This window comes from Schistocerca serialis, chromosome 7, assembly GCF_023864345.2.
Source record: "Schistocerca serialis cubense isolate TAMUIC-IGC-003099 chromosome 7, iqSchSeri2.2, whole genome shotgun sequence".
NCBI lineage: Eukaryota > Metazoa > Arthropoda > Insecta > Orthoptera > Acrididae > Schistocerca > Schistocerca serialis.
Window position 1 is genome coordinate 114269629 of NC_064644.1, and position 12193 is coordinate 114281821.

A 12193-nucleotide genomic window follows, 5' to 3' on the forward strand; every position below is an offset into this window, starting at 1 on the left:
AGGTCCCATCTCCTTAAATTCCCACCTTTTTGCAGTTTCTTTAGTTTTAATCTACAGTTCATAACCAATAGATTGTGGTCAGAGTCCACATCTGCCCCTGGAAATGTCTTACAATTTAAAACCTGGTTCTTAAATCTCTGTCTTACCATTATATAATCTATCTGAAACCTGCCAGTATCCTCAGGCTTCTTCCATGTATACAACCTTCTTTTATGATTCTTGAACCAAGTGTTAGCTATGATTACGTTATGCTCTGTGCAAAATTCTTCCAGGCGGCTTCCTCTTTCATTCCTTACCCCCATTCCATATTCACCTACAACGTTTCCTTCTCTTCCCTTCCCTGCTATCGAATTCCAGTCACCCATGAGTATCAAATTTTCGTCTCCCTTCACTATCTGAATAATTTCTTTTATCTCATCATACATTTCATCAATCTCTTCGTCATCTGCGGAGCTAGTCGGCATATAAACTTGTACTACTGTGGTAGGCGTGGGTTTCGTATCTATCTTGGCCACAATAATGCGTTCACTTTGCTGTTTGTAGTAGCTTACCCGCATTCCTACTTTTTCATCCATTATTAAGCCTATTCCTGCATTACCCCTACTTGATTTTGTATTTATAACCCTGCACTCACGTAACCAGAAGTCTTGTTCCTCCCGCCACCGAACTTCACTAATTCCCACTATATCTAACTTTAATCTATCCATTTTCCTTTTTAAATTTTCTAACCTACCTGCCCGATTAAGGGATCTGACATTCCACACTCCGACCCGTAGAACGCCAGTTTTCTTTCCCCTGATAGCGACGTCCTCCTGAGTAGTCCCCGCCCGGAGATCCGAATGGGGGACTATTTTACTTCCGGAATATTTTACCCAAGAGGACGCCATCATCATTTAACCATACAGTAAAACTGCATGGCCTCGGAAAAAATTACGGCTGTAGTTTCGCCTTGCTTTCAGCCGTTCGCAGTACCAGCACAGCAAGGCCGCAATTATGTTACATGGAAGAAAGTTTGTTATCAGAGTGACGGTCTGACCGTCCATCTGATAAGACCCATTTTCCTCAGGAAAAGGTTGAAGTATCAAGTTGAAATTAATGGCACATGCTAGGAGCTATGGTGTCTTGGCGTTGTAATAAACGTTAGCTTCTAAGTCAATGGAATCAAAAGGTACGGCTATTTCTGTCATCTATTATGATGGTCGCAAAGTCACTCATCAAAACCTATAGAGTACTTCCTGTTGATCAACAATGATGTAAAAATAAAGGAAAAAAATCCGAAAACTGCTAATTTATAATTATATCACACGAAAAAAATATTTCTTTTGTGATTTGTTATCCGACGTCAAACTTGAAATTAAAACGAAGTCTGCGAATGTGTCTTTCACGCACAATTTGAAACGCCACATCTACGTGCAGTAATCGCTCCTGGTTATTTAATGACGGATAAATTCCGAAACGCGTCATATGAGCAATAAAGTCATTCCTAGTCTGTTCTTTGAATTTTACCATTGCGACCCAGTCAGCCTGAATGCAGATCTGATTATTAGAAGAATAGCCGCCTGCCCCCTGCATGGTATATATTTTTGAAATTAAAACATTCTCGAAAATCTTGGGAACGCTGGGACCGATATCTTGTCAGTATCAATGTCGATGGCAGACAAAAAACGGTCGACATGCTGAACTGTCTACATACATAATTAAGTCTGTACGATACCCTTTCTGCGTGAGTCCTACACGCAGCTGGCCAATTTTATGATAGTCGCAAACTCACTCATCAACACCTATAGAACTCAACTTCCTGTTGACCTAGAGTCATGAAATTTGGCAAGAAACAAGGTTTTACAGTATTGTATTGTACTGTATTGTAAGCGGAGATCTAGAAACGACGGAGAGGCTCCGCCCCCCCCCCCCCCCCCGCAGCCGCAGTGGTCCACAAACCCACGACAACTACCGCAGTTCACGTCACCCCTCCGCCGCCCCACACCGAACCCAGGGTTATTGTGCTGTTCGGCCATCGGTGGATCCCCCCCCCCCCCCCCCTCCCAGGGAACGTCTCACACCAGACGAGTGTAGCCCCTATGTTTGCGTGGCAGAGTAATGGTGGTGTACGCGTACGTGGAGAACTTGTTTGCGCAGCAATCGCCGACATAGTGTAACTGAGGCGGAATAAGGGGAACCAGCCCGCATTCGCCGAGGCAGATGGAAAACCGCCTAAAAACCATCCACAGACTGGCCGGTTCACTGGACCTCGATACAAATCCGCCGGGCGGATTCGTGCCGGGGACCAGGCGCTCCTTCTCGCCCGGAAAGGTTGTACAGTACAATTCCCGGCCGCATATTGCGAGGAATGAACAGGCCTTCTTCGAAGAGCGACAGGTTCCATGGCTTCCCTGGTATGCACATTCGCTAGACATGTCGCCCATCGAACATGTCTGGGATATGGTTGGTCGGCACCTGGTGCGTCACGGTCCTCCAGCAACTGGTGTCACGTATTTGTGGGCTCGTATACAAACTTCGTGGAGGGAAATCGCTAAGGAACGTATTGAGAACCTTATTGATTCAATACCACGGCGTATAGCAGCTCTAATTGCACCGCATCGTGGCCACACTACATACTGAATAGTAAGGTTCAAAGGACATGTACAGATTTGAAAAGATATTCATTTGTTACCTTTTATGTACCTAAAATGTATTAATTTAATTGAATTCATGCGTTTCCTTCTTGGTGTTGCAATTTTCAAAAATGGTTGTGAATATCACAGCAAAAGAATTTTTTTGTCATTTTTATCCGGCTATCTGTGTCTCCTTCTGTTAAGACCCCTTTTTCTCAGAAATTGCAATAGCAAATGTTACACTACACAAAAGATTTAAACTTAACACTTAAAATTAAAACATTCTGGAAAGTCCTGGAATTCCCAGGCCAATATCTTGCCAGTATCGATATCAATAACAGGAAAAATCGTAGAGAGTATCGATTCCTAAGAGGGATGAATTATCGATATATTATTCCTAATGAAGTACGTACGGATCCTTCAGATGGCGAGTTCAACTCGCACTTGACCAATTTTCCATTATACACCCAATAATTGATACAAGGTACTCTAATATTACCCTACAAACTCCTAGGACTTGTGGGTGGGATTGAGCAGCTAAAGTTTTGAATTGGAACCATGTCCGGAAACGTACCGTTCCCATGCTGTAGCTATTTGAAAACATGTTTACTAGGTAGGTATCCAATGGGGTAGTCATGATGGGGTTGTGTTCTCAATTCTCGAAACAATCACGTCTGGACAGACGAAAACTCACATGACACACATGTCCAGGAATTCCAACACAGATTTGATATCAATGTGTGGGCAGGTACCTGGATGGTCATGTGACTGGGCTGTGCATGTTTCCACCCAAGCTCATGGGAACCATCTACCCATCCTTCCTGCAACAAGTGTTGGGCGCGCTGTTGGATGCTGTGTCATTGAACGTTCGTCAGGGCATGTGGTTTCAGCACGATGGTGCATCCGCTCACTTATGACGTCATGTTTGGGAACAGGTGGATCACTGATGCGGACACAGATGAATAGGGCGAGGTGGTCCCATCGCATGGCCTTCACGATTACAGTATTAGATTCCATTGGACTTTTTCCTCTGGGTCGAATGAAGAGTTTGGTTTATGAGACTCCTGCAGAGGAAGAAGAAGATCTGGTGGTGCAAGTTATGGTCGCTGCAGGACAGATTGCAGACACACCAGGCGTGATAGAGCCCCTGTACCATAACATCATTCGTAGGTACAATCTGTGTATCGAACATGGTGGTCACTGTTCCGGCGTAACATCAAGCTCCGGCAGGTTGGCCTGGAATGTTGCAGAAGGGAAACTGTGAGACGATGTCAGCCAATAGTACGCTGACTAGGACGGCACCACGACAGGAACGGCCCCTATACGAAGAGCTCTAGAAGATGAGCCGTCATCCAAACGCTTTAGCCGTGACTTATGTTTTGCTTGCAATGGAATTGCATTTACCAAAGAACATTGATTATTTGCATGTCGCCAGTTGGTTTCGACACCTCTTTGTGAAAACGGAAAGTTAAGTATCGTCACATTAGTAAACTGTAATAAACTCTATTAATAAGATTTGCTTGAATTGTTGTCTAGCTTTTCGAGAAAACAGCTTCCTATACACCTTATACTAGATTACTGGGCAGGGTATGACAGTCACCATATCAAATGTTATTTCTACTGGATCAGAATGCTAACCCTCCATTGAAAAGGACAAAAACGCTTTAAGTGTAACTGTAAACAACACTGTTATTCAAAACTGATTAAGTTTTCTTTTTGTTTCTTTGGTTATTAATGAGTGGCATTGCAAAATAGGTGATGTACTGGGTCACGCCTAATAAATTATTTGTAAAAGTGGCCGCGTAACCAGTATGTTTTCAAATGGGGGTAGCACAGAAATGGTACGAGGGTCACTCCAAAAGAAATGCACACCACTTTTGTAAAAATACAGTTTTCATTCTGCATGTGTGAAAGTTTTACAGTGTATAGATACATCCTTCCCGCTTGTTTTCAAACTTAGTTCAACCTGTTCCCGTGAGTGGCGCCGTCACAGCATGTCTTCAAGATGGCTGCTACACTTGACGTTCGTCAGAAGCAACATGCTGTCATAGAATTCCTGTGCTGTGAAAACGAGACAGTGGGAAACATCCACAAGAGGTTGAAAAAGGTGTATGGAGATGCTGTTGTCGATCACAGTACAATTAGTCGGTGGGCAAGCAGGTTACGTGATGAAAGAGGGCACGGTAATATTGAGCATTGTCCTCGCAGCGGTAGGCCCCGTACTACACACACTCCAGACAATGTGCAGAGAGTTAACGAATTGGTGACTGCTGACAGACTCATCACAGTGAACGATTTGTCACGCTATGTTGGGATAGGGGAAGGAAGTGCTGGTGTTATAAAAGGTTTGTGCCAGGTGGGTTCCCAGGATGTTGACAGTGGCGCACAAAGAAACAAGAAAAACGGTTTTCTTGGAAGAATTGTGACAGGTGATGAAACATGGCTCCATCATTTTTCACCAGAGACGAAGAGGCAATCAACGGAGTGGCATCATGCAAATTCACTCAAGAAAAAAAAATTCAAAAACATACCTTCTGTTGGAAAAGTTATGGCTACGGTGTTTTGCGATGCCGAAGAACTCTTGCCTGTGGACATCATGCCAAGTGGAACCACCATAAATTCTGATGTATACGTGACGACACTTAAGAAACATCAAGCTCGACTGAGTCGTGTTCGATCACGTCGGCAAAAGCAGGGTGTTTTGCTGTTGCACGACAATGCACGGCCACATGTCAGTCAAAAAACCGTGGAAGCGATCACAAAACTTGGATGGACAACACTGAAACACCCGCCTTACAGTCCTGATCTGGCTCCGTGTGACTATCATCTCTTTGGGAAACTGAAAGACTGTCTTCGTGGAACAAGGTTTGAAGATGATGACTCCTTGTGCACGCTGCTAAACAGTGGCTCCAACAGGTTGGTCCAGAATTTTACCGTGTGGGTATACAGGCGCTGGTTCCAAGATAGCGTAAAGAGGTTGAGAGGGATGGAAATTATGTGGAGAAATGAAAATATTGTTCCTACACACTGTAAAACGTTCTAACATGTAGAGTAAAAGATGGATTAAAAAAAATTGTGTGCATTTCTTTTGGAGTGACCCTCATACGTTTCTGGACATGATATCCAATCCAAAACACCGGGTGATCAAAAAGTCAGTATAAATTTGAAAACTTAATAAACCACGGAAAAATGTAGATAGAGAGGTAAAAATTGACACACATGCTTGGAATGACATGGGGCTTGATTAGAACCAAAGAAAAAACAAATTTCACAAAATGTCCGACAGATCTCTTGCACGCGTCGTTTGGTGATGATCGTGTGCTCAGACGCCACTTTCGTCATGCTTGGCCTCCCAGGTCCCCAGACCTCAGTCCGTGCGATTATTGGCTTTGGGGATACCTGAAGTCGCAAGTCTATCGTGATCGACCGACATCTCTAGCGATGCTGAAAGACAACATCCGACGCCAATGCCTCACCATAACTCCGGAGATGCTTTACAGTGCTGTTCACAACATTATTCCTCGACTACAGCTGTTGTTGACGAATGATGGTGGACATATTGAGCATTTCCTGTAAAGAATATCATCTTTGCTTTGTCTTACTTTGTTATGCTAATTATTGCTCTTCTGATCAGATGAAGCGCCATCTATCGGACATTTTTTGAACGTTTGTATTTTTTTGATTCTAATAAAGCCCCATGTCATTCCAAGCACGTTTGTCAATTTTTACCTCTCTATCTACATGATTCCGTGATTTATTCAGTTTTCAAATTTATACTGACTTTTTGATCACCCGGTGTTATCTACTCAGTCCCGTCTACAACTCCTAGAAATTTGCAAGGGGATTTTAGAGCACCCTCTACATCAGTGCAATCAGAAAATACTATATAATTAAATAATTTTGTAAAAAATCGAATTTTAGGTTATTCAGAAGTCTCTTGTGTGCTCAAACCTTTAGAGTTTTACAAGAAGAAAATGTAGGTGAGGTTTCACAGAGACAAAAAATAAAACGCTTTTTACTGAAATGTATCTCTGACGAAGGAGCCGTTAACCACGGATTTGCGCCACGCAGGAAGGTAGGTAGTTTTACTGTGGGGTGGGGGGTTGGGTGGAGGGGAGGAAGGGGTGGTGAGGTGCCGAAGCTTTGGCAGTTCTGCCAGAGGCGCGTGGTCACCTCAGCACGGTTGTACTCGCGTGCCCTGCAGTGACCAGGAGGCGTCATTTCTCACCAGTTTTGTCGCGGAGGGATACGCACGCCACGAGGCGTGCCCGTGCTGGTTTGCCGCCAAGGTCACGAGCCGGCGGGCTGCCGAGGTGCTGTGCGGCGCGCCGCGAGCGGCCGAAGCCAGTGCTGCGCGGAACATCGGCCGAGCTGGAGGCAGGCGCGGACGCAGCGGAAGCGGCGGCGGGGGCGGCGCAGGCGGAGGCGGCGATGCCGCGCTTCTGGAGGCGGCGGCCGGCGCTGGCGCTCGCAGGTACTCACCGCGGACGGAGGCCCGCAAACTAGCCCGCTGCGGCAGCCGCGGGTGTCCAACTTTGCTTGCTGCAACGCCGCACACGGTGCAACTTTTGCGCAATCGTCGGCATCTTGGCGACCACACGCTTGCCGGAAGGCGTCGTCTCTATCCGGTTCATCACTCATCGGTGGTTTGGTCAACAACACATTTGCTAGAAAGAATGTGAATGGTGTTCTTTTTCGTCGGTGCTGAATTCGAAAACGAAATAAGCTTTATTCTTTCGAGTTATATTTTTTTTATGAAAGTCTACCCTCCGTCTATCGAAATCCTTGAAAACGCTGCGTATTGGTTACTCTCCTGTAGCCTAATGCAAATTTTCTGCATAATTAATTGTTGGAAAATAATCGAAATACGTACAAGGAAGTATCACCACGCTCGATCCTCAGTTCAGAAATCTGTCTCCAGGAAGTGTATGTGGTTTGGCAGCACTGTCGATGAGCCGTGATTGAACACGGAGAACCGCGTTGCGTTTGTTGTCACTTGCATCTCGGAACTGAGAATGCTGACAGTTGTTGGAAGTGCCTGTTTGTTCTTCTAAGCTGGTAAAAGTTTGTGGTATGTGTTTTGTGTTAGTTCATAAGAAGAAATGTTCGTTCCTGCGTAAACAAAACAAATTGTTTTTGTTATATCTGTGGAGAGTTACGTCTCAACAGTCAAAAAGAAAACTTAACGCTCTCGTAAAGGAATGCTACAAACTTTATGTCGGTTGTGAGATTGGCGATCAGGGCGATAATCTGGTCACCCACATAAGATGTTCGTCATGTACTACACTCCTGACAGGTTAGTTTAAAGGACTATGTATGCGTACTTGTTATGTTCCCATGATTTTCTGGGAGCCACCGGACAACACATTCGACTGTTATTTTTGTCTGACAAAAATAGATAGATCGCCTCCAAAACAAACAAAACTGTGCAATTCACCATCTTATACATGGGCTGCATGTCACAGTGAAGAATTGTCAATTACAGTGCATCCTGAGAATGTGGCGGTCAGTAGCTGATCATTAAGGCGTCTTCCAGGATAATCTTGGAGCCATTAGTGACGAACATGGAGCACCGTTTCAGCAAGATCTTTCACAAATGGAAAACCGTTATCCAGGTAACTGGAAAACAGCAATATTGTCTGACTTAAGCTCGACCTTACGAATCGACCTTCCTGAATAAAAGTATCGCTTTACTTAGCTTTGATCCAATGTTACTCACTTCTTCGAATACTTTGTTTGCTGAAAGATTTCATTGTTATTTGCATTTGGAAGTCTTGTCCGAGAACGTTTCATTTTGTTAATTAAAGTGCACTTAATCACGTGGGTCCTGTGTGGGCTGTAATTATCGTATGACAGCAAAACTTGGTAGACATGCTAATGAGTTAATGCGGAACCGATTTAAGCAGGAAATAAATTAATTCCCCTTTTGGTCACCAGGTGCAAATCTTCCACTCTACAGCGTCTCAGCTCTTATTGAAGAAGCTGTGTATGTAGTGGTTAAAAATAAAATTATCACTATACTTTTCTCATTTGTTTGATCTTTTCTGCTCATGTCCTGTCTCTAATAGGTTACATATGAAAGCATTTGTATGCCTCTTTCTTGCATTCTCAAAGCCATATCTGCACCTGGTGGCCAAAATTGGAACTAATTTTTTTCCAGCGTAATCTGTTTAGCAGCAAATCGATCACAGCCCACACTGAACCTCTGTGAACAGCGACACTTTTAATTATAACCGCTCAGTATAATATGTAGGCAACCATAAATATTTACATAACCAATGTTACGAATGTTTTAAATCAGATATGGATTGGGGCGAATTATCTTCCAGAAACAGTGCATAGTCTTGAAACTGAAAAAAGATTTCGTGGTTTGTAATGACACATTTCACCACATGATTCGAAGAGTACTGTAGCGGCGCTGGTGTTCGATACGCGCAGAGAAAAACGCTGAAAACGTTGCGGACTAGTCCAGTATGCGTTGTGAGTGTGGACATACGCTTACCGGCAGCGCATTACCGAGGGGGTGGCGAAACAGCCACCTGCCAATGACGCACGCACAGAGGGTTCGCAAGCGCTGGGGAGGGAGAAAAAAACGAAGAGGAATCCATCATCACTTCACCATACAGTAGAGCTGCATAGCCTTCACGTAAAAATATGGTAGCTTTAGTTTATCCTTGCTTTCGGTATTTGCAGTATCAATATACAAAGGCTGCGTTACAAAGCCGATCGGTCAGTCATTCAGACTGCTGCTCCTGCTAATATAGTGCATCAACTTCAAGTTGGCCCATCAGCTGCCTATTGTTGATTGGGTAGAAATCGGATCTATGGTAGGTTTATCAAGTAGTAGTTCTTTTATTTTAATATCTCCATATGAGAGTTAGTAATTCCTGCCCACCTCCTTTTACACATTATAGTAATAGGAATTCTTCTACAGAACAGCAATGATTGTCACGGACAAACATTTTTGGTTTGTTTTCAAATTTTACTTTGCTATCTGTCAGACACTTCATACCCTGGATAGGTTATCAAAATTTCTTGTGGCAGCGTTGTGTATCCCACTTTGTGCTAAATACAACCTTAAAGTGAAGTAATGGATGTCATTTTCTCCGTCTAGTATTGTAATTGTTTACATCGTTGTTCCTTTTGAACTGCAATGGATTATTTACAAAAAATTTCGTGAGGGAATAAATATACTGTGAAGCAGTAGTCAGACTGCCAAACTCTTTTAATATATGTCTACGAGATGATCGTGGGTGGACGCCACGTATTGTTCTTACAGCACGTTCTCACGCAATGAAGACATTCTTCCTTAAAGATGAGTTACCACAGAACATTATTCCATATGACATTACTAAATGAAAACATGCAAAATATGTCAACTTACTGATTGTTCGTTAAATCTTCCCAAGATTTACGATGATTATAAGTGTAGCAGTGGCTGAATTAAGTTGTTTAATGAGTTCCAAAATAAGGTTTTCCCGGTTTAAATTCTCATCAATATTAACACTTAATAAATTTGAAGTTTTCACTGTACTTATTATTCCTCACCATGTGTTACAATTCGTATTAGTGTAGTATCCCTAGATGTGCATAACTGAATATGTTGTGCCTTTTTAAAATTTTGGTTGAGCCCATTCGCAGAAAACGAGTCAATGATACTTTTAAGAGCATTGTTTACTATTTGTTTCTGCACATATGCTTGGATTGATTACAATACTTGTGTCATATGCGAAAAGAACTATTTCTGCCTGTTGTATATTAGACGGTAGATCGTTTACGTATGTGAGGAACAATTTGTTAAACGTTTTAGCGATGAAGCAGAGAACGTACTGTGAAGGTCTGTACCAAGATAATGATGTGAGCGGGGTGAAAAAGTATAAGGAGCAATAAGGGAGTATACCATAAGGGTGTACGGGATGTAAACGATAACTGGTTACAATGTACCATAATGGTGTAGCTGAACTAGAGACGGACAGTTTGATATTGTAGACGTGCGGTCTGTCACGCCGAGAAACAACCTCAAAATAGCCTACAAAAGCAACAGAAAGTTAATTTCAACTTCCCCGTGCAGGTGATGAAAGAAAAAAACACTTTTACAAGCGTTTTGCAAAGGCCAATTACGTTTACAATACGATCCAAACAAAGGTGACTATATTTCTAGCGATCGAAGCTGGGACCAATTTTATGACTGCTCACTGCTCGGGGTGCAACAATGCTCCGTAACTGTTATACATAGCTAAACCTTACAACAAAATGAACAGTAGGCACCAAATGATAATATAACAAACGTAATCTAAAACATAGGCACATTCGTAGTTATTGTATAACTATAATCCACTTGAATCCTGAAAGTTAGTAAACGGGACAACACTTCCAGAAGTGGACAACACTTGCTTAGGTGTCTATACAAAGTTTTTAACACTTAGCTATTTGTACCGCCATACTTCTGTGATGAATGCATTTGATTCAGCAAATGTTTGTTTCCATTTAAGTTTAAGAAGTGATAGAATTCAGAACAACTGTATTTAAAATTAAGTTTCACCATTAGTGTCGTATTCGATACTTCTACATTCATTTTACTTTTGTCGGTTTTCTACATCGTATTCATCAAAGAAAGGCAAGCCTGACTGCTGCATTTCTACCTGGAAGATATAACACAAACTCTATAATCTTAGAAATATTTTAATAAAATATGTGTTTGGATGTTAAGTGCTGGAACATTTGTAGCAAACATATATCACTGGAAGTTGCTCACTCACAGAAAGTTCCGTACCTAAAGACTGGAAAGTTGCTCAAGTCACACCAATACCCAAAAAGGGAAATAGGAGTAATCCGCTGAATTACAGGCCCATATCTCTATCGTCGATTTGCAGTAGGGTTTTGGAACTTATACTGTATTCGAACATTATGAAGTACCTCGAAGAAAACGATTTGCTGACTCATACTCAGCACGGATTCAGAAAATATCGTTCTTGCGGAACACAACTAGCGTATTATACTCATGAAGTAATGAGTGCTATCGACATGGGATGTCAAATTGACTCCACATTTTTAGATTTTCAGGAGGCTTTCGACTCCATTCCTCACAAGCGTCTTGTAACCAAACTCTGTGCCTATGGAATATCGCCTTAGTTGTGCGACTGGATTCGTGATTTCAAGGTCACAGTTCTTAGTAATAGACGGAAAGTCATCGAGTAAAACGGAAATAATATACGGCGTTCCCCAAGAAAGTGTTATAGGCCTTCTATTGTTCCCGATCTATATTAACGACATAGGAGACAATCTGAGTAGCCCTTTTAGATTGATTGCAGATGATGCTGTCATTTACCGTCTTGTAAAGTCATCAGATGACCAAAATGAACTTGCAGAATGTTTTAGATAAGATATCCGTGTAGTGCGAAAAGTGGAAATTGACCCTGAATAAAGAAAAATGTTAAGTTATTCACATGAGTACTAAAAGAAATCAGCTAAATTTCGATTACGCGATACGTCACACAAATCTGAAGGCTGTAAATTCAACTAAATACTTAGGGATTACAATTATAAATAACCTAAATTGGAACGACCACATAGATAATGTT

The 12193-nt window shown here is 42.4% G+C and overlaps 1 protein-coding gene across 1 annotated transcript in view; it reads left to right on the forward strand.

The window, feature by feature from the left end:
• The window catches only part of LOC126412917 (beta-1,3-galactosyltransferase 1-like), a 274544-nt gene that overhangs the window by 8302 nt on the left and 254049 nt on the right, over positions 1–12193 (forward strand). The window contains exon 2 of the mRNA XM_050082806.1: positions 6844–7086. Within this exon, the coding sequence (XP_049938763.1) occupies positions 6844–7086 (243 nt within the window). The remainder of the gene's footprint in view (positions 1–6843; positions 7087–12193) is intronic.